General features: G+C 36.3%; 2 protein-coding genes across 4 annotated transcripts; both read left to right on the top strand.

Annotated features, from left to right (window-relative positions):
* Positions 1–741: 741 nt before the first annotated feature.
* ATWHY2 (WHIRLY 2) lies at positions 742–16,408 on the top strand. Of its 3 annotated transcripts, XR_015176492.1 has the most exons (9): positions 748–1,042; positions 4,282–4,403; positions 4,486–4,592; positions 4,702–4,794; positions 9,566–9,660; positions 10,594–10,667; positions 12,076–12,164; positions 15,913–16,090; positions 16,186–16,408. XR_015176492.1 is itself a non-coding variant. In XM_086434641.1 (8 exons), exons 1-8 carry the CDS (start codon positions 915–917, stop codon positions 16,033–16,035), a joined length of 822 nt encoding a protein of 273 aa, XP_086290767.1. In that variant the 5' UTR covers positions 742–914; the 3' UTR covers positions 16,036–16,408. The 3 variants fall into 3 exon arrangements, 2 of the variants coding, with proteins under 2 accessions (XP_086290767.1, XP_086290766.1); XM_086434641.1 differs by having other exon boundaries at positions 742–1,042; positions 4,495–4,592; positions 15,913–16,408; XM_086434640.1 differs by having other exon boundaries at positions 750–1,042; positions 15,913–16,408.
* A 1,967-nt stretch (positions 16,409–18,375) lies between these two features.
* Positions 18,376–21,709, top strand: SLG1 (Tetratricopeptide repeat (TPR)-like superfamily protein). The gene has a single exon (XM_086434634.1). It carries the CDS (start codon positions 18,608–18,610, stop codon positions 21,416–21,418), a length of 2,811 nt encoding a protein of 936 aa, XP_086290760.1. The 5' UTR covers positions 18,376–18,607; the 3' UTR covers positions 21,419–21,709.
* The last annotated feature ends 201 nt before the right edge of the window (positions 21,710–21,910 follow it).

The following is a 21,910-nucleotide window of genomic DNA, read 5'->3' as shown; positions in this document are numbered from 1 at the left end:
ATATTTTTAAATATTAATTTCCAAGTAGATTTTGATTCAGTCTTTAACCAAATTTAATGTAGGGTGTGTCTGAATACTGAAAGTTCATTGTGATAGTTGAACTCTTGAAACTTCAACTCCTGAAAGTTCTTGATGAGAGTTAAATTAACTTTTATGTTTCACAAACAATGAAAGTTACAAATAAATATTCTTAATTCTTTAATCATTGTAAGTTCTTAAAGAAATCTTAGAAAGGGGAGGAGCAGGGATAGATAAGAAGAAGAAGAAGAAGAAGAAGGAGAGAGAGAGAGAGGAACTATTGTAATGGAGACAAGGAGTAGTGAAACCTTTCAAATGTTGAAATACCCTAAAAGATGAGAGTTGAGAGTTGGCAAGTTGTTAACTCGTGTGAGTTGACTTTCCAAACATACACATTTCATAATTGCACATGGGTTAACGATTTTCACACATAACTCACTCTTATCAAATACACCCTTAGAGCAACTCCATCACAAATAGGCATACTTACTGGACATTTTATTATGGAAAGTGATTTAGTCTATTCAAGGGATTTTTACTCGGACAGTACTAGCCAAAATGACTCCACACAAAATCAATTACAATAAAAATATTTCACAACTATCATAATTTTAGAATGCTTTGGGAGGGTTTTAATTCTATAAAATGGCAGTTGAGAGAAGATAGAGAATCCGAACCCTATTGCGTTGGAGTTGCTCTACGTCGGTTAAGATTTGGATATGGTGGGCCAACATTCAGCAATCTGGAGCATGACACGTGGCACTATGCATTGTTCATTTCACTTGAAACGAATACTTGTGTTGCGGAGCACTACATCATTGCCCTTTTCCCTCCATTTGTGATGGACGCCTCTCGTCAGTCGTCACTCTTTTAAGACCGAGACCTCTTGTGTTCGAATGCTCTCTCTGTCTCTCTGCCTCTCTCCCTCTCCCTCTCTGAGTTTAAAAAGAAGAGTTGGTTCTAAGTGGAAGAGTTCTCTAAATCCTTTAAAAATGATGAGGTTTTCGCACTTCTTAATGTCCAGGTAACATATGAAACCCTAACCCTAATTCGTTTAAACCCTAGACATATTCCGATCTCTAGCTTCAATTTCTTCGTGTTTGATAAGCTCAAAGAGTGAGATTTTAATGAACTGTGACAGATTAGATCCTAAATATATTCACTCTACGACTCTTTTTTGAAATTTTGGGCTCCAAGAGTGAGATATTTTGGTTTTTACTCAAGTTCATTGGTTTGCATTTTTTGATTATTTACTTCCGGTACGTTAATGGATCTTCCGATTCAGTGAGTTGGTTGGGCCGATAACTGAGTTTGATGAGGAATTTCCCTCGCTTGAGTGAGTTGAAAACTTACCCTTAACTCGGTTCATCTCAAAATCCCCTTTTATGAGGTCAGAAAATCGTTTAGGGTATGTTTGGTATCACTTCTGAAGTCTGAAATCTAATTTCTGTTTTTTGAAATCTGGTTATGGAAAAGTTGTTTGTTTGTCATTTTTAAAAATTTCTGGTTACAAACAGAATTTTAAAATATAATGGTCATTTTGACAATATTACTCTTTTGTAATTTTAATAAATTGTTAACCAAAAAACATAACATGTTATGCATAATGAAACCATCCACACATTTAATTTCGATTTCTAATAAATCGAACACCCTAAGAGTATTGTTTTCAAATTGAATTCATACTTGAGAAATTATATTCCAACAAGGTAATAGTCAAACAATAAACAATCATGCATTTTCTAGTTGATTTGCAAGTACAATTCAAGTAAGTGATTCCTTTTCGAGTGGTCTGTAGAAAAGTCCGCTCTATTAACACTCTTTTCTTGTTGAGAGTTTTGGTTACTCTTTTCTTTACCATTATTCTTGGAAGCGATATTTATGAATATCAATGAACCATGATAAGCTTTTGATGAATTTGGGAAATCTTTTTTAATTCCAAAGTATGTATGGTCAATCTTCATTTTTTTATTGGTTTTAACATAATATCAAACACCTAACACATACTTATGTGTCACATATAATGTTATTGTCCTTATCAATTAAACCACAATTTGAGAGCTTATTAGTAATGGTTCCTAGGTTTTACAATAAGAAAGCAACAATGCAGAACAAAATCAAACAACAGAAGAATTCAGATCTAATCAATACATCTAAGCATGATTAAAAAAAAGTATCATGCAGTTTACATATAATGCCCTCCCTACGAACAATGTGTTGGCAAACTTGGTCACCAACTAAACCATTGAACTTGTTGAACAAAAATTGAATGGTCAAACTCAAGATGACGAACAAGTTTGCTATGTGGAATTCATCCATGTCGTATATTGCAATTCTTAAATTTTACAACTTTTGGCAAGTTAGCATAGATGCACCTCCTAGTAAATATAAGCATAGATGATTAATGGTGGGCAAGGAAATCTAAATTTTTGTATGAGAATTTCATTGAAGCAATAAAGCAAGGAGGTTGAAATGAACAACCAGGAACAAATAAGGATTCAAACACCCAAAAATACCTCAATAACTAAGCATTTGAAATGCTACACACCCAACCACCTCCTTCAAAAGTCATTAAAAAATAAATTTTAAACTCCTTGAAAAAATTTCATCAAAAAAGAGAAAATCCATAAGATCCTAATTATCCTACCAAACCACTTGCTTGCCTATGGTAAAAAATATAGACGACATTCAAAAATAGTTTTTGACATGCAAGCACTACCAAATTGGATTGAGATGTGAACTACCCAATCACCTCTTCATCATCTATGGAATAGATAATTCTGAGCTATTCTTATAATAGACATTAGTATCCTATGGTTTTAAAAATTGTCCAAGACCAAGATGACTACCCTAATAATCTCAATTGTTTTTTCTTGAAACACCCAAATCACCAAAACCTAAACCCCTTACAATCAAAAAACCTTTAAGAGATTTTTAAATCACAAGTATATGATCGAAATTACATATATGAAACATATGATGTTAGAAGAAAAAGTGATGTCCATTAATAGATGAAAATGGTAAATCAAAGATAGAGAGAGATCTTACTGTATTAATTTCGGAGTGAAAAATATAGGGTTTTCAAACACGAAACAAGAGAAAGGGGAAAGACCTTGACAATACTGTTGTAGAGGAAGGAGAGGTAGAAGAAAAATGAGTGGTAAAAAAGTTAAAAATAAGGGTTTTAGGATTTGTATAAAGAAGGGTAAGTGATAGAAATCAGTGTTTGGAGGAGGGTATTTTAGGAATAAAAAACAAATTCAGAATTTAGAAGTTTCATCTAGCGTCCCCCCATCGCTAAACCCAAACTTCTGAATTTTGGTTTTTAATTTTAAAATTTGAATTGAAACAAATGGCAATAGAGTTTTTGAAGTCTGAATTTTAAAGGTGGACTACCTCCATTCAGATTTCAGAAGTGTTACCAAACACACACTTAATGTTATGCTAGATGTCAAAATATGGTTCATGAATGAGCAAAATTTCCAATTTGAATCCTCCTTCACATTGGTTCATCTGAGATCAGATATAACTCGTCTGATATTTTTAAAATTTGGCCAAGTCAATTTGGTTTTGTGTTTTTCATATAAAATAAAATAATTATTTTTTATATAAAATAAAATAATTATTTTTTAATGATTCATATATATGGGTCATGTTCGGCAATCAAAGCTAGGGAGCCTAATTTTTTCCTATATGGGTTAAAAGTTTTGAATTGAGCTGATTTTTTGAGTATGATCTCTACGTTGAGGAGATCATCCCCACAAAAAATCAGCTCATTCTGAAACTCCTAACCCAATCAAAAGTGCTTTACAAATTAATGTCTCTAAGGGACGCCACGAGTATGAGTTCTAGCCTTGTAATTTTAGTTTACCCACTCTTTGCTTTGTAAATGGTCCCTTATACTTGCTTATGGAAACCTCATTCCTAAAATTGTGTGTACTTACTTCCCTTTTGTGGAAAAATCTTTTTGGAGAAACACTATAAACCTCTTCACTGTAATGATTGTGTTTTTCTTTCTACATGGAGGGGTTGGTGTCACCAGTACTGTCATCCATCTGATAGATGACCCTATGAGTTGACCATGTGCATAAAGCACTTGTCCATATCATACCTATTAGGGTAAGCCCTATCATGCACTCTATTATTGGGATAAAACTTCCCACATAGGATGTTGCGAATCCTTGCCCCTAATTGAAGTGTTGTTGGAAGAAACAATTTTCCTTTTTATTTAGTAGTCTGCTGATGGTCTTCTTGGTTAAGCAGGAGGTCTCTGTCTGTGAAACTACTATCGGGACAGTTCAATAATATCAAAAGTGATTTATGGGCCCACAACTTTATATCTCGTGCTGGGATTTCGTCTGGTAGACCGTCTCTAACTCCCGAAGGTACATTTCTATCGTGTTTAGTTATGATTTTTGAACTTTTACCGCCCCTTTTGGTTGACTTAGTTAAGTTCATTTCCTTCAGTATCTTCAGGGAATCACTCCAGTAATGTATATGCTGCTTATACTCTTTTCAAGGGCAAAGCAGCCCTCTCTGTCTCCCCTATCATGCCAAAGTTCATTAAGTTAGGAGTATGGTTTCATCTCTTTTTGTTACATATTATGTTTCATGCTTCTGAAAGAGAGAATCCTATAGTGAATTAACATATGTTCCTTCTCATTCATACTTTGTCTTGAACAGTCTGGAGGTTTTAAAGTTGATAAGAGAGGTTGTTTGCTATTGACATTTTGGCCTGCTGTTGGTGAACGCAAGTACAATTGGGAAAAGAAGCAGGTAATAATTCCTTCTTTTTTGATCATTAAGCTGATCCATTTATGATTGGAGTGTTGTATGTTGTTTCAACTGCCTCAATCACATTTACACATTACCTATAATTCCAATATTTGGCTCTTGACCAAGTGGACATAGAGCCTCGAAATTGCGTCTAAGCAAAGAAACTTTGACCTCAAAGTAAAGAGCTACTCAAAAGAAGCATTGGGGAAAGGGGGGGGGGGGGGGGGGAGAAGATAGGGTCACCTTCAAAATGTAAATGGAATCCATTTATATTCTTGCAACGACTTCCATTGAAATTATACTATTGAAAGTTTCAATTTACACAAATAAACAAGGAAGAGGATTTAACGGGTCCTTTGACTGAGTCTCTTGAAACTTATGCAAAAACCAGTTGACCCACATGTTCTAAACCATCTTTGCCTTTTAATGCTGAATCAAATTCCCAAGCATATAGTCGATAAAGACCCAATTGACGTGGTTATAAGCCTTTTCAGTGTCTACCACAGGGTTGTCATTTCTTAGCCTAGAATTGATGCATTTGTTTCTATGAGAACATGTAATATTTGTCTACCCTTCACAAGTACCCTCTGTTCGTCCAGACTCTCTGTTCTGTTTAGCTTCAGTGGGGTTGTAGGTAATCTTTTAAGACGATTTCATGGTCTCTTGCTCCTTTTGCTATTTGTTGGGGGCTGTGGAAAGAAAGAAATTGTAGAATTTTTAAGGCAAGGCTCATTCTACACAAGACATTGTAATCTCGATTTTAGGCTTTTTATTTTACTGGGACAATTTTTTAGAGAATTTGGGGGCGTGTTTTTTGATATTTTTGTGGGGAGATGGGGGAGGGTTTGTAATCTTGAGAATTTATAGTGAGGGGATGGGTTTTTGGGTTGTATTCTTCTGGGTTGGTCACCTCTATGGCCTTTTCTTTATAAAAAAAATTTAATTATCGAAGAAAATGTGTTCGATTCTAGTGCTCTATCTATTGCCAATCTTTGTGACTGGAAGTGCTAGGAAGGGGTTCTATGTTGTGATCAGGATTGCCATAAAAAAATGAACAAATTGAACTATTTATTATCGAAAGCAGGAACAAGATTCTGTATGGGAACAAAATGTTGGGTAGAAGATTATTGCTACTAGATTCCAAACACCAATAGAATCTCATTATCCAAGTTCCGTTCCAACAAATTGGTTTGTTGTTGGCTTAGATACGATAAATCCAATTGTTTGAAGAGGTCTCCACTGGCTATGATCTGTATATAAACGGGTGAAAAATCTAGCAGAGTTTCATGACTACTTAATTGATCTTCTATGGGTTCGTCGCCCACCATCAAGATCAACAATTCATTTGATCTCCTATAGCTAGCAAGAAATTAACAGTTTTTCTTTCCATCCTTATTGTGCTCTCTTATTCTTGGTTCTAGTTGATTCTACCTTGTTTTTTGTTTGTTGATTCTAAGTTTTCATTAGCTTCTGAAGCTCGTACTATAAATTATTCTCCTAATACTCACATATCGAAAAAAAAATCGCAGGATCAAATTTGCTTAATATTGAATTTTGTTGGTCCTTGGATATAGTAAAGGATGATCTTATTAAATGAAGATCTAATTATTCACATTTGCTGACAAATTCAACAATCCATCCGCAGTTGGATCATCTTTGAAAATCTTGTTTTCAGGTGTCAGAGGTGTTTATGAAGATGTTAACATATTTTAATTTTCGTTCTTTATTTTATTTCTCTATATCTACTCTCCTGCTACTAGTTGGTTTTCTTTGCTTTGCCTTTTAGATACCTTTCGTTTTTTTTTTTTTTTTGGGTTTTATCTACCTTCCCTTCCCATTCAGCATTGTTCCTTTTTAATGAAAGTTACGACAGAAAATCAGAGAAGTCCATAAACCTCGCGATTCTACCTCCCCCTTTTCATGAGAAAGTCCAATTACAATGAAATATCCCCAAAACACCATGGAAGATCCCACAGGCCCCTAATGCCATTCAAAGGTTTCCAAAAAGGCTATCTCAATTATCTATCATATGGTTCATAAATCTCTGCGAGAACCCAATGAAAATGATCATTCACTTTGGTTTGTAACAAGGAGGTACCATATGTCCAACTAAGTAGCCTTGTATTTACATTCCAATAGAGGATTCAAACCTTAATGAGTAATTGGCATTCCCACATACTGATCATTCAAAGGATTACACTCATTGGTTGCTTTGAGCATTTTTGTGGATCTTGCTAGGTCATGGTCATTGAGAGCTTGATCGTTTCATCCTTTTTACCTTTACAAATTATGCTAATAACGTTTTCAACTGTTTCAACCTTTTTACCTTTACAAATTATGCTAATAACGTTTTCAACTGATTGGACCTTATTCTTTACCAATTTAAAAATATCCTTTGATTCCAAAGTAAATGCTTTTCTTTTATTTGCGCCACTCTTAGGGTTGTCTACACGAATTCCAGCTGTGCTTACCTTTGTCAAATTTTCTACCACAATGAATAATCCTTTCTTGATGAGGTCAATTTCAAATTGGATTGTCGTGGACCCTAGATGTGCTCAACCCCGACCCCACTTGTTAATTTTTCCTTATCCCTCATAGAAGTCTTTGGGGGTGTCTTGTGATAACTTATTGGAACCACTTCTCATTGTGTAAATCATTTATCACCAACCTTTCTTCTATGTTGGACTTGATTGTTATAGAAGTTTGATGACCTTTCATTTGATTGTAAGCACTAGAGCTTTCATAATTTCTAGAGTTATATTATTTATGATTTACGGAGACACACATGTAAAGGTTTGGAATCTCTTGACACTCCCTATATTTAAAGTAAATTGAAGAACTGTTCCAACATTCAATATCATTTGTAGCGTTATATATGTATATTCAATGAGGATAAATCAATTTCAAAACAACAAAGGGATTTTTCCTACCTGCTTCCCTGCAAGGTTCCAAGTCTTACTTCATTGTAGATATTCTCTACGTTTTATGTGGTGATGGACCAGCCTTGTTACATTTGATTTGAACCTCGCCTGCCCTTACCAAACCCTCAGCAGCCCCATTTTGGTTTGTACCTGAGTCTAGATGTGGAATAACAGCCATGTCACCCACTGCTTGCTACACCACGACCATTACCACTAGAGCAGCTGGATGTATTGTGATATACTCGGATGAGAAGTAAGCTTCATCAATCCCTATCATATCTTTGTCCATTATGTGGATCCCAATAGGGTTTTCTATCCCTTTCCCATCACCTTCAAATTTGATAGTTGTAAGATGGGGAAAGTCCCTTATTTCCTTAGCAACTTCTATTGATTCACCAAAAATAATAGAAAGCCCTAAAGATTCCCTATTGACCGAAGGTGGATAAAGACTCCATAAAATATTTACCGGCTTTCGAGATGTAAAGTGACCTTGATACATAAGAAAAGACTTGGGTGTCGACCATCTATTTACGAAGTTGGATATAGACGCCTCTAAAACTCATATAACTTTGAGAATACATGACAGTTGACTAATGTTCAACTCAACATGAAAGATGGCATTGCCTTTACTTCACCAAAGGGGTATGAGGTCACATCGTGATTGAGAAGAATGAATGCTTGTGAGATGTTGACTCACCACTACAAATTAATCTTAGAACACCTAAATGCTTTGTCAATAGCCCTAGCTTTTTGAAAATGGAAATATGAGTACTCTATTTAGTTCTTACTCTCTTAGAATCTCTTATTGATTCGGTCAATACCATACTCTATTGGAAATAGAGTTCATATCTATTTTGTACCTTATGTGAATAGACAATGGGGGTATATAATGAGTTTTGTGGTTGATATATCTGAGCCTTTGTGGCCATGGAAACTGTTGAGTGTATATTTTCCTCCACTCTCGGGTGTGTCATACACCAGTCAAGCCCCGTGACCCTCTTATATTCATTGTTCTCCCCTTCTCCAACAGATCGGTCTTTTGGAGTAGTTGGTTGGTTAACATGGTATTAGAGAGCTAGGTTCGTATAGGTCACGGGTTCAAATATTTCCACCCTTATCGGTGAGGGGGAGTGTTGGGTGTATATTTTCCTCCACCCTCTCGTGTGTCATTCATCAGTCAAGCTCCACGACCCTCTTATATCATTGTTTTCCCCTTCTCCAACAGATTGGTCTTTTGGAGTAGTTGGTTGGTTAACAGAAACAACTGCAGCTTTGTCCCATCCCTCTTTCGCTCTTTGGAACTCTAGGAGCCGTCAAGGGTATGCTTCTTCAAAAAACTCTACTTGTGTTGCAGTTATTCTCTACAAGAATGACGTGACCATGACATCATCTCTCAATTTTCTGAAGTAGTAAGAGTCAGGAGTGTTCCAAGCCTCTTTTTCTAAGTACTTCCTCAACCAGGCAAAGAAATATGAACAGAGCACGAACTTGGATAAAAATCCAATACCTTCTATAAATTACCAACTTAGGCTATAGACATTGAAAATTCAAGCTAAGAATCAAAGCTCTTACTTGAAACCATAGGTGAACAACACAACTAGAAGAATCCAAAAGTTTTTAATTAAAGTATATCCCATAACATTAACCATTTGAATGAGATAATGACTTTGAGGTTTGGACTTGAACAATTTCATCCCATCCTTGCATCCACCATCGAAATATTGTTTCTACAAAGCTCAACTCAAAATTGACGAGCTTCCCTTAACCTTATAAATAATTTTCATTCCACCAAGTGGCTTTCTTTGCTTCTTGTGATGTTGGACTGATTGATTGGTTTTGTTATTTTCTAGGTATTTGCTTTGTCGCCTACGGAGCTTGGATCGTTGATGAGCCTTGGACCTGGCAAATCTTGTGAATTTTTTCATGATCCTTCCATGAAATCAAGGTGCTTCCTTGCTGACTTACGACCTTCGATATATTTTTTATGGTGCAAAGAAAGGAAATTGGTATTTTGGTTTTCCTATCCCAAAAAATGGATGACAATAATAAAATCTTTTTAATGCACCATAAGTCCATATACGGGATGAATTTTACACATTTGTAAGACAAATGGGTATCAAGTGTGTAAAAGAAACATGTAGTTGCAGATAAAAATGATTTTTACCCAAGAACAATGTCAAATTACATTATTTGAGGAGTACATAATCTTGATTCAACCTATACAAAGCTATTTTTGACTCCAGAAACCTCAAGGGAACCGGAATGATCAATTATTTCTTAAATACCACCCAAAAGTAAGTAAATGCAAAAAAGGGGATATAAATGCTTTTAAACACTCCTAAACTATCTTAAATTTTTTTTTTTCCACAATAAAATTCATAACATATACACACATTTATTTGCGCATGTACAACAAAGACCAACAATGGCAACAATAAGGAATGCTTTGATATAGGTTGCAACCTCTGAAAGGGTGATAAGAATGTCAAAAAATTATATGGATTGATGAGGAAGAATTTCTGAGGAGTTTATCAAATTTTGTCATTTTTTAAGTTGGCTAAGTGAATAACACTTCATCGTTGGTTTGATTCGTACACATTCTTCGCATAACAGTCCAGAATCATGACTCCATTTTAGTCACTTGACATTAGTCCAATGGATGACATCCTCAATAATCACTCACCCTTTATGGCTAGTCGAACTTGGATAGTGAAAATGATTGTTTGTTTGGTCTTGTTCTTTGATTAAAATCCTTTGGCTTCTAAGATATCCCTCTAATACATAATCGCTCACCCTTTATGGATGCAAGCTTCCTTTTAAAAAAAATACATAATTTTCAAATTTTAATTGGTGCATTAACTAGCGTTGAATGATACAGTAATGCAGGTCAAGTTAGAAAGAGCTTATCAGTTACACCACATCCTGACGATTCTGGTTATCACTTTTCTTTGTGTAAGCCTTCTACCTTGTCTTGAAACATTTGGTTTGGTGGGCAAGTATATTTGAAGTTTTGATCTCTAAGTTAATGGTTTTTTTTTTTTTTTGGCAAGACCTAATTATTTGGGACAATAGTTATGTGGAATATCTTGTAAAAATTGCTATTGCATCAAACGTGCCACCTTGGTGAGGTGGTAAAGCCTTGTGTGTTGTAATACCACAGACCTGGGATCAAAATTCTGCTCTCACATGACATCCATTTCTGGTTCATGCTTGTAAATCTAATTTTTTTAAATATAAACGATGAGAATTGTGGAGCTATTAATGAAAATAATCAAATGTATAAACATGGTTCAAAGTTTAGTATTTATGAAAAAGATTGATTGATCAAAGTTTAGTATGTATGTGGTTTTCATATCATCGATTCTTTCTTTTAACTTTGTCAAGCTATATGATATTTTCTTCAACTTTGGAGCAGAAACATTCTGTACGTGTCAAATCATTCCAAAATATTGAAGTTCAAATAACTTATAATTAGTTTTTTTTTTTTAATTCATAACTAATTATGAAAAACTATTTTTAAGTGATTAAATGATAGTTAGAATTAAAAATCATTCCCTTTTCAGACATTATAAGTGTTTTGAGTCACAGGTATCACAAAACATTGCATTTAATGCATAACCATAGCTAGACATATCATACTTTTTTATTTCGATACACATCGAAAATGTTTCAGGTGAGTTTCCCCACTCTTTAACTATTTGAATGTTTCCATCTCGATTCAACCAAAATCGGATAGGGAAGATTGTCATCCCTTTCATAATCAGGTTGTAGAAAATCTCATTTATTTTTTTGTTTTCCACTAACCTGTGATCTTTGAAACTGGACGCTGGATTTTTTTTTTCTTTTTCATCTTCGAAGTTAGTTAAAACTGTAAAAATCTTTTACATCTTTTCAGCACATTTCTGATTTATTTCATAAAGCATATGAAACATAGAGATTCATTCGAATTTCAGCAACTTTTCTACTCATCCCCAAGTATTTCATTATGTTTCAAGAAAAAATTTAATACATTGTGATACATAATAAAATTTGGAGCATCAGCAATGTTTTGTTTCGAAATGTCTAAAACCTGGATGTTTCGGCCAAAACATTCCGAAATGGAGGGAGATTCTGAACCATAAGTCTGATATGAGGCCCATACTTGAGGCCTGCTTCTACAACTTGGTAAAACATGAGGTATGTCACTTGTGGGCATTTTAGGTTCTAGCTTTTATCTTAATACATATTGTCTGTATGTATCTTTTGCTTGTATTCGACATTTTAGCATTCTTTGTAAACAAAGCTTGTACTAGTAAATGATTCCTTCCTTTCAAAGGTGCTTACTTGTTATCATCTACAATCTCACATTTTCTCTGTGCAGCTGTTGTCAATACAATCCTGAAAACCAACGAACGACTTGGTCTTCCTGTGACAAAGGCTGAGTATACAGTGCTGTGCACGGCTTTCAGTGTAAGACATTGTCCCTTAACTTGTTTTTTTTTTTTTGTTTTTTGATAAGTTAAAATTTCATTAGAAAAGGGACAAGAGATCGCAAAATTACAAAGCTTATCAAATAGAGGGTAGAACCAAGAAAACTACAAAGAAAACCAAAAAAGCTACCACTAATCTCCCAAGTAACAAACGAGATCCCATCGAACAACAAAATCTTCAAAGAAAATGCCCTTCAACTCTTGTGAAACCTTTCCCCAATGGAAAAGTAACCCCAACACATTAAACTCGAGCTCTTCAAAAGGTGACTCCTTTCCTTAAAAAATGCGCTTATTCCTTTCCTTCCAATGAACCCTTATCTTGTTCCTAATTTGAGGGAGGCATTTATGTTTTGTTATATGCTTTTACATACATATTTCTATTCATATACTCGTACAAGCATATTTGATGGAATTTATTGATTATGCTGTGATCAATGATGCATATCCACATCCAAACAGTTGATGCAATTACTAACATGCATGTGATCATAAGCACTGCATTTACATACTTTATCATCATTACAAACACAGATACATATGCTATTATAGGGTGTCAGAATGAATTTCCTTTCCTACCAGACCAGGCCAAGGAAGTTGAGTTTTGTGTGTGAGGGTCTCCAATTCTTTCACTTGGAGGACTATAGCGGAAAATATGGAACCATTCATTTGATAGAGAACCTTCTGGAGTGACCACCTCGATGGTGTCCTTGATGTACACCTCATACCCTTGTGTACTTGGTTCCTGCCCCAACATATATTAACTATTACACTTTTTCCTATTTTTTGAGGTTAAAATGAAAAGAAAGGGGTAAACTTTTTCTTTTGCTGTATGGGTTTCTGGAGCTCTAATTTTGCCAGTGAAGGTTGGTTGAGGTTACTTAAGTAGTGGAACTGTGTTTTTTCTTCTCTGTCAAGGCTGAGTTGATTTGTCCAGATTAGCCCAGGTCCTGATCTATTTGTGAATCATAACTCACGCCAGATCACTTGTCTTGGTGTTGCTTGAGATGCCATTAATTCTTTTTGATCCTGTTTTCTTATATTTTTGTCCACTCTTTTTTGACTCAATGTGTCTTTCCTATAACTTAGAGTGAGTTTGGTCGGGACCTTCTGCATTGCCTGAGTCAATTCAATCTCTGCCCTAGATGGTACAAGACTGATATCAGGACGTAAACCGTGGGTGGATCCTTGAGGGTCCAGCCACCTGAATTGCTACAGATGAAAACCCTGCTAGTATAGGAAACAGACTGTTGTGTAGCTCATGGCCGTGGCTCATCTGAACTTATTTATGAGGCTAGAAGAAGAACCGGATCGAGTATCGAACGAGGAGCTGGTCCAACCTCAGTTCCCAGAAAGAATAAACCGTCCATCCCATCTCGTTATTGCCTTGCATCGGACCAATGGGTAGCAACCGCTAATTTATGGTTGAGCTTGATTCGCTCCTGGAGGATACACCCTACTTATCACGGAATCTTATGCTCTAACCGTTAGTGCATGCACATGAAAAAAACCTAAATAGTAAACATGGTGACAATTCTCCCATTTTTTTTTGTTGGAAAAATTTACAATAAATTCACGACCCTTTCTATCAGCGAATTAATCCCGATCTATTTGCTAAGTTTTGAAAAAATACATTTTATATTATTCCCAAGCTCCGACTTTGCTGGTATGGTCACAACAGCCTTGGAATACCCGAATGAGCGGGTTGCAGTAGGCTAAAGCTCCTGGCAGAGATTGATTCCTTTTGTGGATGAAGCTCGATCTGCTGGATTTTTTTTGCAGCGCCTTGATCCCACGAAAGTTTCTTAACGTGCAATAGGGGATACACTGGACTTTTCAAGTTTGTTTTTACCGATTAGTGGGTAGTATGTCTTTTGCTTAGGAAATACCGAACTATTATTTTAATTCTAATTATTGTTTTCTCTGTGAGTGAGTGTTTAATATAGGAAAGGGTTACATATATTCTTCGTCACATTCAAGACCTTATCTTCATCATCAAAAGCCTGTCCCTAAGATTTGGGATCAGCGGAACAAACAGTGGTCCTTCGTTTAATCTTCTAGAGTGTTTGTATCCGACTCCCACTACCTCAATCCATGTTTGTTTTGGTCTTTGTCTCTCTTTTAGAACCCTCAACTGGCACCTCATTCTAAAGAGTTTTATATATATCTTTAAAGAGTTTATACGTTTTCCCAATTACCCAGTCCAAAACATTTTGAAATCCTGCTAAGAGTTTCCTCTATGTTGCTCATGAGAAAATGCCAATCCTTGTGGGAGACATGTTTCCATGGAACTACTTATCCCAAAAAATAAATAAAAATGGTTTCCATGTAACCATGGTACTTATTGTCAAACAGTGTTCGTGTTGCCAAACCAGCTTTGTTGCAGTAAGGCATGGTTAATGATATTGATGATGGTTGAGGAGGAACACCTGCTATATGGCCTGGACATGTTAATAAAGAAAGCTATTCCACTTCATTCATTTAGACATCCGTGAATCATAATTCATGTACATCTACTTAATTTCATCTGTACAGTCTTACTGGATGTATTTACCCACAAAAGACTATAAAGTGGAAATCTCACCTTGGTCAGAGGATGGGAAGATGACCTACTGTGACATTAGCATAGCACACACCACAGCCCATTTGATGGTTCCCTTCAAGGATATCTTGTTGGCTAGGTGATGGTGGTCATGATTCATGTACATGCCTCATGGTCTTCTCGCCAAGTTCAGATGATTAGGTCATCAATTCCATCGCATTTCTGCTCAGTGGATATAATGTGTGGGAGCCATTGAACCTTTGGATGTGCTCCATATGTACTGCCGAGGCAAAATCCGGTTCTTCTCATCCCACTCAACTTCATTTATTTATGTATATATGAGTAGTCTTGACAAAACTCGACAATCATGTACATGTTTACACTCCCTCATGCAATTTGACAGTGGAGATCATTGGAGAAATGATTACCAATGATCTTTTCCAGACGTAACCATTTGGGATCCGAAAGTCCCTTCCAAGATTTCATTCTTTATTTGGTCAGTTGTCCTTTGGCCAAATTCTCACAATGGACAACCTAATGAGAAGGGGTTTCCACTCAGCTAATTATTGCTTTCTGTGCAAATCTAGTGGCAAATCAATCGATCATCTATTTATTCATTATTATTTTTTTTTGATAAGTATATTTATTCATTATTCTTTCGCTTATGAGATGTAGGCCCATTTCTTATAATTGTTCGAAATCCCTTAGTGTTCTCTCCCTTTTCCCATTTAGACTTGTTCTAAAGATGTTTTCTCAAAGACGTCCCTCTTAAGAAAAGGATCATTTGGTCCTTAACCTCTTTTGCCGTTCGTTTGGGTATCTTGTTGGAACAAAATAACCGAATCTTTGAAGGGATCAATCATTCTTTGCATGAGGTGATCTTGTCCATCTTGGGTTTATTATTTTCCTGGGGCAGATTATTTAAGGAGTTCTCTTTGAAGATTACGGCTTCCAAGTGGGACCTCATTTTTATTGCTTGTAATATTTTCTTTTGCCTGGCTTTGTATATTGTTTGGTGGCTTTCTTGGTCACCTTTTCTTTTTTCTCTTTAAGCAGTAATTTATTTTTAACCTACCAAAAAATAAAAATAACAAAATTGGGGATCATTGGCCAATTTATTGAATTGTGCTTTTGCCCTTGTTTAGGCTTTGGAAATCTGATGGGTTCTTAATTCATTTTGTTTTCACAGTTTATTCTGCCACAAATCATAGGCTGGGATCAATTCTCCAATCAGCTGCCAACAAGCACGCTCATGCCTCCGGTGAGGCAGCCAGTGATACGTGAAAGCCCGGATTTAGAATGGGACAGATGATTTGTATCTGTGAAATGTAATTGTTCTCTACATGGCCTCTGCTTCCCATGTTCCAGTAAGAGTTACAAGACCACTTTACATGGCTTGAGTGCTCACTTACTGGATCTTTACAGCCTTTCTTATCAATTATCAAAATGTTGGTATCTGTAGGGAATGCTTGCTATTTCACTAAAATGAATCTGCAATAGTAAGGTATTTTAGTTTTATCCTGGAAGCAGTTTGTTTGTTATAGGCAATAGGCATCTTGGTATAGCAAGGTCATGTTGTTCTGTAGCTTGCCAAATGACGAGATGCTCCCCTCCCAAGTGGTAAAAACTGTATTATGAACCAACCATTGTAGTTGGTTAGTTTTAATTTACATCAGTTTTTAGTATATTGGGAAAGTTTGTACGTGTTAAAAGCATGGGTTCCATATGACATGGCATTATCTGTGGCCAATTCGATCGCAAGAGACCCAACACTGCATTGAAGAATCCTGGACTGTCAGGGAAGAAGAAGATAGCTCAATTACAGGAAATATGCCCTTTTTAAAGAGGAATCTTTTATGCTAAGTGCAATCGAATTTGGAATGTACAATGGATTATTATTGAATTTGTGCACATGTGGGTATCGAGTATGCACTATGTATCAATGGTGCAACATATGGCAAGAGATCTCAGCTGCAGGGAGTCCTGGAGTGTCAGCTCTGGAAAATCCATTCCCTCATTTTACATTCACATTTTCTGCTGTAGATACAGAGCAGCGTGGCCGAAAGAGCTGTACTTGTGCTTGGCTTCTTATGGAGCGGTGAGGATTTCAGTGATGCATATACGTAGGGAGTGACTAATTGCATGGAACCATGAATCAATTGCATCCAAAATCACTTTAAAAATCCCATTCATACTCATTTGGTATGATTGCACTCCTAAAGAACAAAATAAAAGGTGCACTCCATCTTCTTTTATACGACACGTAGGGTTAATGATGTGAATCCCAATATTAATGGTAAATATTGGGAGTGACTGATTGCGCACTACTTAGAATTGATTCACCCCGTTACTTGAAAAAACACCCCATTGCTCTCCATTTGTATGATTGCATTCCCAAAGAAAATAAAAGATGCACTCCTTTCCTTCATCTTCTTGTACAACAAAAAACACAAAAAAAGGAAAAATTACATTCTTTTTTATCTGCAACTAATTGCTCCCTATATATATAAACGAGTTAGGTGCCTATGATTCATGAAAAAATGCATGATCACAATTGGTGTATCTTGATGCTTGGATATAAACGTTCATGATAAAACTCATCTTAGGAATATTTATCTCGACGATAAATCCTGACGCTTGGATATTGTGTTTTCATTGATCAGAATGTCAATGTGGAAACACTTTAGAATATGTGGGGGCGTTTGGTGAAAAGTAAATTCTATAGTCATTTACATAAAAAATAATAATTATTGAATAATAGAAAGCCTAGAATAAATATCCCTGAATCATTTTAGAGGTATTTTGGCAATAATAATTTATCGATTCTTTCTTTCAAATGCTTTTCAAGTTTAGAAGGTAAAAAAAATCTCCCCCTAAGGAGAGGGAGGGGGACCAACAGGACGTTTGGTTTGAAATTCTAGAATATGATTTTGGCTCCTAATAGGATTCTAGAATCTGATGCATAATTTAGTTTGTATTATCGAAATGATTTTTTCATAATCAAGAATCAAAATTATGGAAAATCAGAAATAGGTCTTAGATTGTTTCTCCTAATTCTCATAGACCACCCACTTATGACGATCTTGAAATACTTCTTGCAATAATAATAATAATAATATTAAAGAAATTATTATTAATATTATAATAATAACGATATTAATAATATAATAATATAATTAATAACAATAGTAACAACAACAATAATAATAATAATTTTTATATAAAAATATAAAATATAATTTTTATATAAAAATATAAAATCATCATAATTTTTTGGGTAATCTTAACATGTTCTTTAACAAATAATTCACTTGAAAATTAATAGAAAATAACCTAAAATGTTCTTTTCAATTATTTTCAAATATTTTTTATTTTTCTCTCAAAAATTCATTATCTTCAATCTCAATGGTATGAGGTTTTCCATCAAACAAGTTGAGCTCGTAAATTATGAGTTCGATACCTAATTTGAACATTAATTCCTCAAGGACCACCCGTGAGGATGTACCCTCACTTACCTGGTGCGTGTGATTTGGGTGCGTTGCACATGCCCCACAATTAGTTTTTGGATAATCTATGGACTGTCAACAGGGATAACCGGTTATTAAAAAAAAAAAAAAAAAAAATAGAATAAGAATATTCTTAGGAATTACATATGAAAAATTGTATCTCTCCGATTTTACAATTAATCCATGAAAAAAGATTCTCAAACGTACGACTGAGATGAGATGATACTTCCTAAAGATTCTCATCACTAGGAAAATTGTGTGTTTCTTTTTCTCTCCCATCTCAGCATAATATTTGATGATGAGCATTAAACGTTCGTTGAGATTAGCTGACTCTGGTCCAAACCAGTCCTAAACGCCATAAAAAGGGTCCCCCATTACATGGCCCATTCTTTCATCCTCCAATTAAGATCAAATAACAGACCAAAATCACTCAAACCAAACTTTCTTGGTCTCATCTCTAGATCTTCAACAACAGCGACAGCTTCAATTTCTATACCCACTCATTCCGCACAAGACCCGTTCGACAAAATACCCGAACCAGAAAATTTCGAAAGATGGAATTCTTTAATGAAGCATTGTTGCTTAAATTCCAGGCACGAAGAAGCTCTATCCCACTTCTTCACTCAAAGAAGATCTCAATTCTCTTTGAGGAACAACATCGTACCCGATCACTTAGCTTTAGCTGCTCTTCTAAAATCCTGCGCCGCCATTTTGGACATTACTTTGGGGAGGTTTTTTCATGGTTATAGTATCAAAATAGGCTATAACGAGTCGAACGAAGTCGTCTCTAAAGCTCTGATGAACATGTATGCTAAATGTGGGGCCTTGTATGATTGTCGCAAACTGTTTGATCAAACTGATCGAATGGGTGATCCCGTCACATGGAACATTATTTTATCTGGGTACGCTGGGTCTAGATGCTATGCCGACTTGAATGACGTGATGGGTTTGTTCTATGCGATGCATGTCTGTGAAGATGAGCCGAAGCACAATTCCATTACAGTTGCAATCATTCTTCCCGTGTGCGCTCGATTGAGAGATTTAGACTCTGGGAAGAGTGTCCATGGATACGTCATTAAGTCAGGATTGGGATCTCAGACTCTTGTAGGAAATGCATTGGTGTCAATGTATGCTAAATGCGGTTGTGTGCATGATGATGCATTTATCGCATTTCGTGGGATTAGTAACAAAGATGTTATCTCGTGGAATGCGATAATTGCTGGGTATGTTGAGAACAGGCTCTTTGATGATTCATTTAGATTATTTCGATGGATGTTGACTGGTCCAACTGAGCCTAATTATGTGACGATAGCAAATATTCTGCCTGTCTGTGCTTCTATAGAGCACAATAAATCGTACTGTTTTGGGAAGGAAATACATTGTTACGTGTTGAGACGGTTAGCGTTGATGACAGATGTTTCTGTCTACAACTCTCTTATGAGTTTTTACTCAAGGATCGGAAGATTGGAAGAAGCAGAATTCATTTTCCGAAGGATGGAATCAAGAGATTTAGTTTCTTGGAACGCTATCATTGCAGGGTATGCCTCGGGCGTTGAGTCCAAGAAAGCATTGGAATTGTTTCATGAATTGCTGTCAATTGGAACACCGAGGCCGGATTCTGTCACTCTCCTTAGTATCCTTCCTGCGTGTGCCCAACTATGGGACCTACAAGAGGGGCAGAAGATCCACGATTATGTTTTGGGGCACGCCGGACTGCGTGAGGACACGGCCGTGGGAAATGCCCTGATAAATTTTTATGCGAAATGCAATGAAATAGAGGCAGCATTCTGGACATTCTCAAAGATCCCGATAAAAGATTTGATTTCATGGAATTCGATGCTCGATGCCTATGCAGATAGCGGATTTGGCATGCAATTTGTGGACCTTTTGCACCAAATGCTCAAGGAAGGAGTTAGACCCGACTCCATTACTATTTTGAACATTCTTCGTGTTTGTGTCACTGTTTCGAGTGAAAAAAGTATTAAAGAAACTCATGGCTTTTCGCTTAGAGCAAGTCTTGTGCTAAGCTATTGTGAACCAACCGTTGGGAACGCTATACTTGATGCATATGCCAAATGTGGGAACATGGAGTATGCTTCCAAGACTTTCGAGAGTTTGTTGGGGAAGAGAAATGTGGTTACGGGAAACACTATGATTTCAGGTTATGTTAGTTGCGGGTCTTGGGAAGATGCGGAGATGATCTTTAATAAGATGTCTCAAACAGATCTCACCACATGGAATCTGATGGTTCGAGTGTATGCCGAAAACGATTGTCCCAATCAAGCTGTCAATCTGTTCCATGAGCTACAAGTCCGAGGAATGAGACCTGATATGGTCAGTGTCATGAGCCTCCTTCCGGTTTGTGTTCGATTGGCTTCTGTGCACCTATTGAGGCAGTGTCATGGGTACATGGTACGCTCACATTTCCAAGATGTTCGCTTGATGGGATCTCTCTTGGATGTGTACTCGAAATGTGGAAGCATAAACAATGCATACAATCTCTTCCAATTCAGTCCTCAAAAAGATTTGGTTATGTTCACGTCTATGGTTGGTGCTTACGCATTGCATGGCATGGGCGATGAGGCACTCCGGGTTTTCTCTGGGATGCTCGGGTTGGGCATTAAACCCGATCACGTCATCATCACTGCAGTCTTATCGGCTTGTAGTCGTGCAGGCCTTGTGCACGACGGGTTGAAGCTTTTTGAATCCATCGAAAGGGTACATGGAATCAAACCGACAATGGAGCATTACGCCTGTGTAGTTGACCTTCTCTCACGTGGAGGACGCATGAGAGATGCGTATTCTTTTGTAACTGGTATGCCCATCGAGGCTAATGCAAATGTGTGGGGTACACTGCTGGGTGCTTGTAGGGTCCAACATGACGTAGAGCTTGGCCGCATTGTGGCGGATCACCTTTTTGAGGTCGAAGCCGACAATATTGGAAACTATGTGGTGATGTCGAATATATATGCAGCGGATGCAAGGTGGGATGGAGTGAAGGAGGTGAGGAGATTGATGAGGGATAGAGATCTAAGGAAGCCAGCTGGCTGTAGTTGGATCGAAGTCGAAAAAAAGAGGCATGTTTTTGTAGCTGGAGATTCTTCTCATCCACATAGAACCGTCATTTATAGTACATTATGTATTTTGGATCAACAAATAAAAGAGCCATTTTGTATGCAGTGGAATTGACATCAAGGTCAAAATATAGTTAGAATTTAGAATAAGTGAAAGTGGGTACAAGAAGTGATAACTAAATGGGAATATTAGTAAAACCCAGTGAAAATGGTGATATTAGGTTTAAGACCCTATAAAATGCGGAAAACATTTTGAAACACCCATGTCGATAGAACCCTCTTTAGATTTAATGTGATGGGTCTATTTGCACACACTGAAATAGCTCATTTCACCCACTTTCTTGCAATACCCACATTCAAATTAACTATCTGCACACACCTATTAAATGTATTTTGTAAGATTTGGTAGGTACATACTGAATTGACTTAATAATGTTCGATTGGTACTTATCGAATCTATTTGGTAGGTACTTACTGAATATGCTAAAACAGGTTCAGTTTAAACTTACCAAACATAATTGCAAAAAAATTTGAGTTCTTTTATTAAAATCCTTGTTTTAAAGTTTTAATTAGGACTTTCCATCTTCCTTAATGATTGAATGCAAAA

This window comes from Akebia trifoliata, chromosome 3 (genome assembly GCF_017979445.1).
Source record: "Akebia trifoliata isolate Shusen 1 chromosome 3, ASM1797944v1, whole genome shotgun sequence".
NCBI classification, from domain to species: domain Eukaryota; kingdom Viridiplantae; phylum Streptophyta; class Magnoliopsida; order Ranunculales; family Lardizabalaceae; genus Akebia; species Akebia trifoliata.
Note: the sequence above shows the minus strand (reverse complement) of the source record. Positions and strands in the feature narration are given on the sequence as shown.

Coding starts and splice junctions, on each gene's coding strand:
- ATWHY2 (XM_086434640.1), top strand. CDS start 915: ATGCTCTCTCTGTCTCTCTGCCTCTCTCCCTCTCCCTCTCTGAGTTTA. Junction 4,593..4,701: donor CAAAGTTCATTAAGTTAGGA/GTATGGTTTCAT, acceptor TGTCTTGAACAG/TCTGGAGGTTTTAAAGTTGA. Junction 10,668..12,075: donor TGGTTATCACTTTTCTTTGT/GTAAGCCTTCTA, acceptor TTCTCTGTGCAG/CTGTTGTCAATACAATCCTG.
- SLG1 (XM_086434634.1), top strand. CDS start 18,608: ATGGCCCATTCTTTCATCCTCCAATTAAGATCAAATAACAGACCAAAA.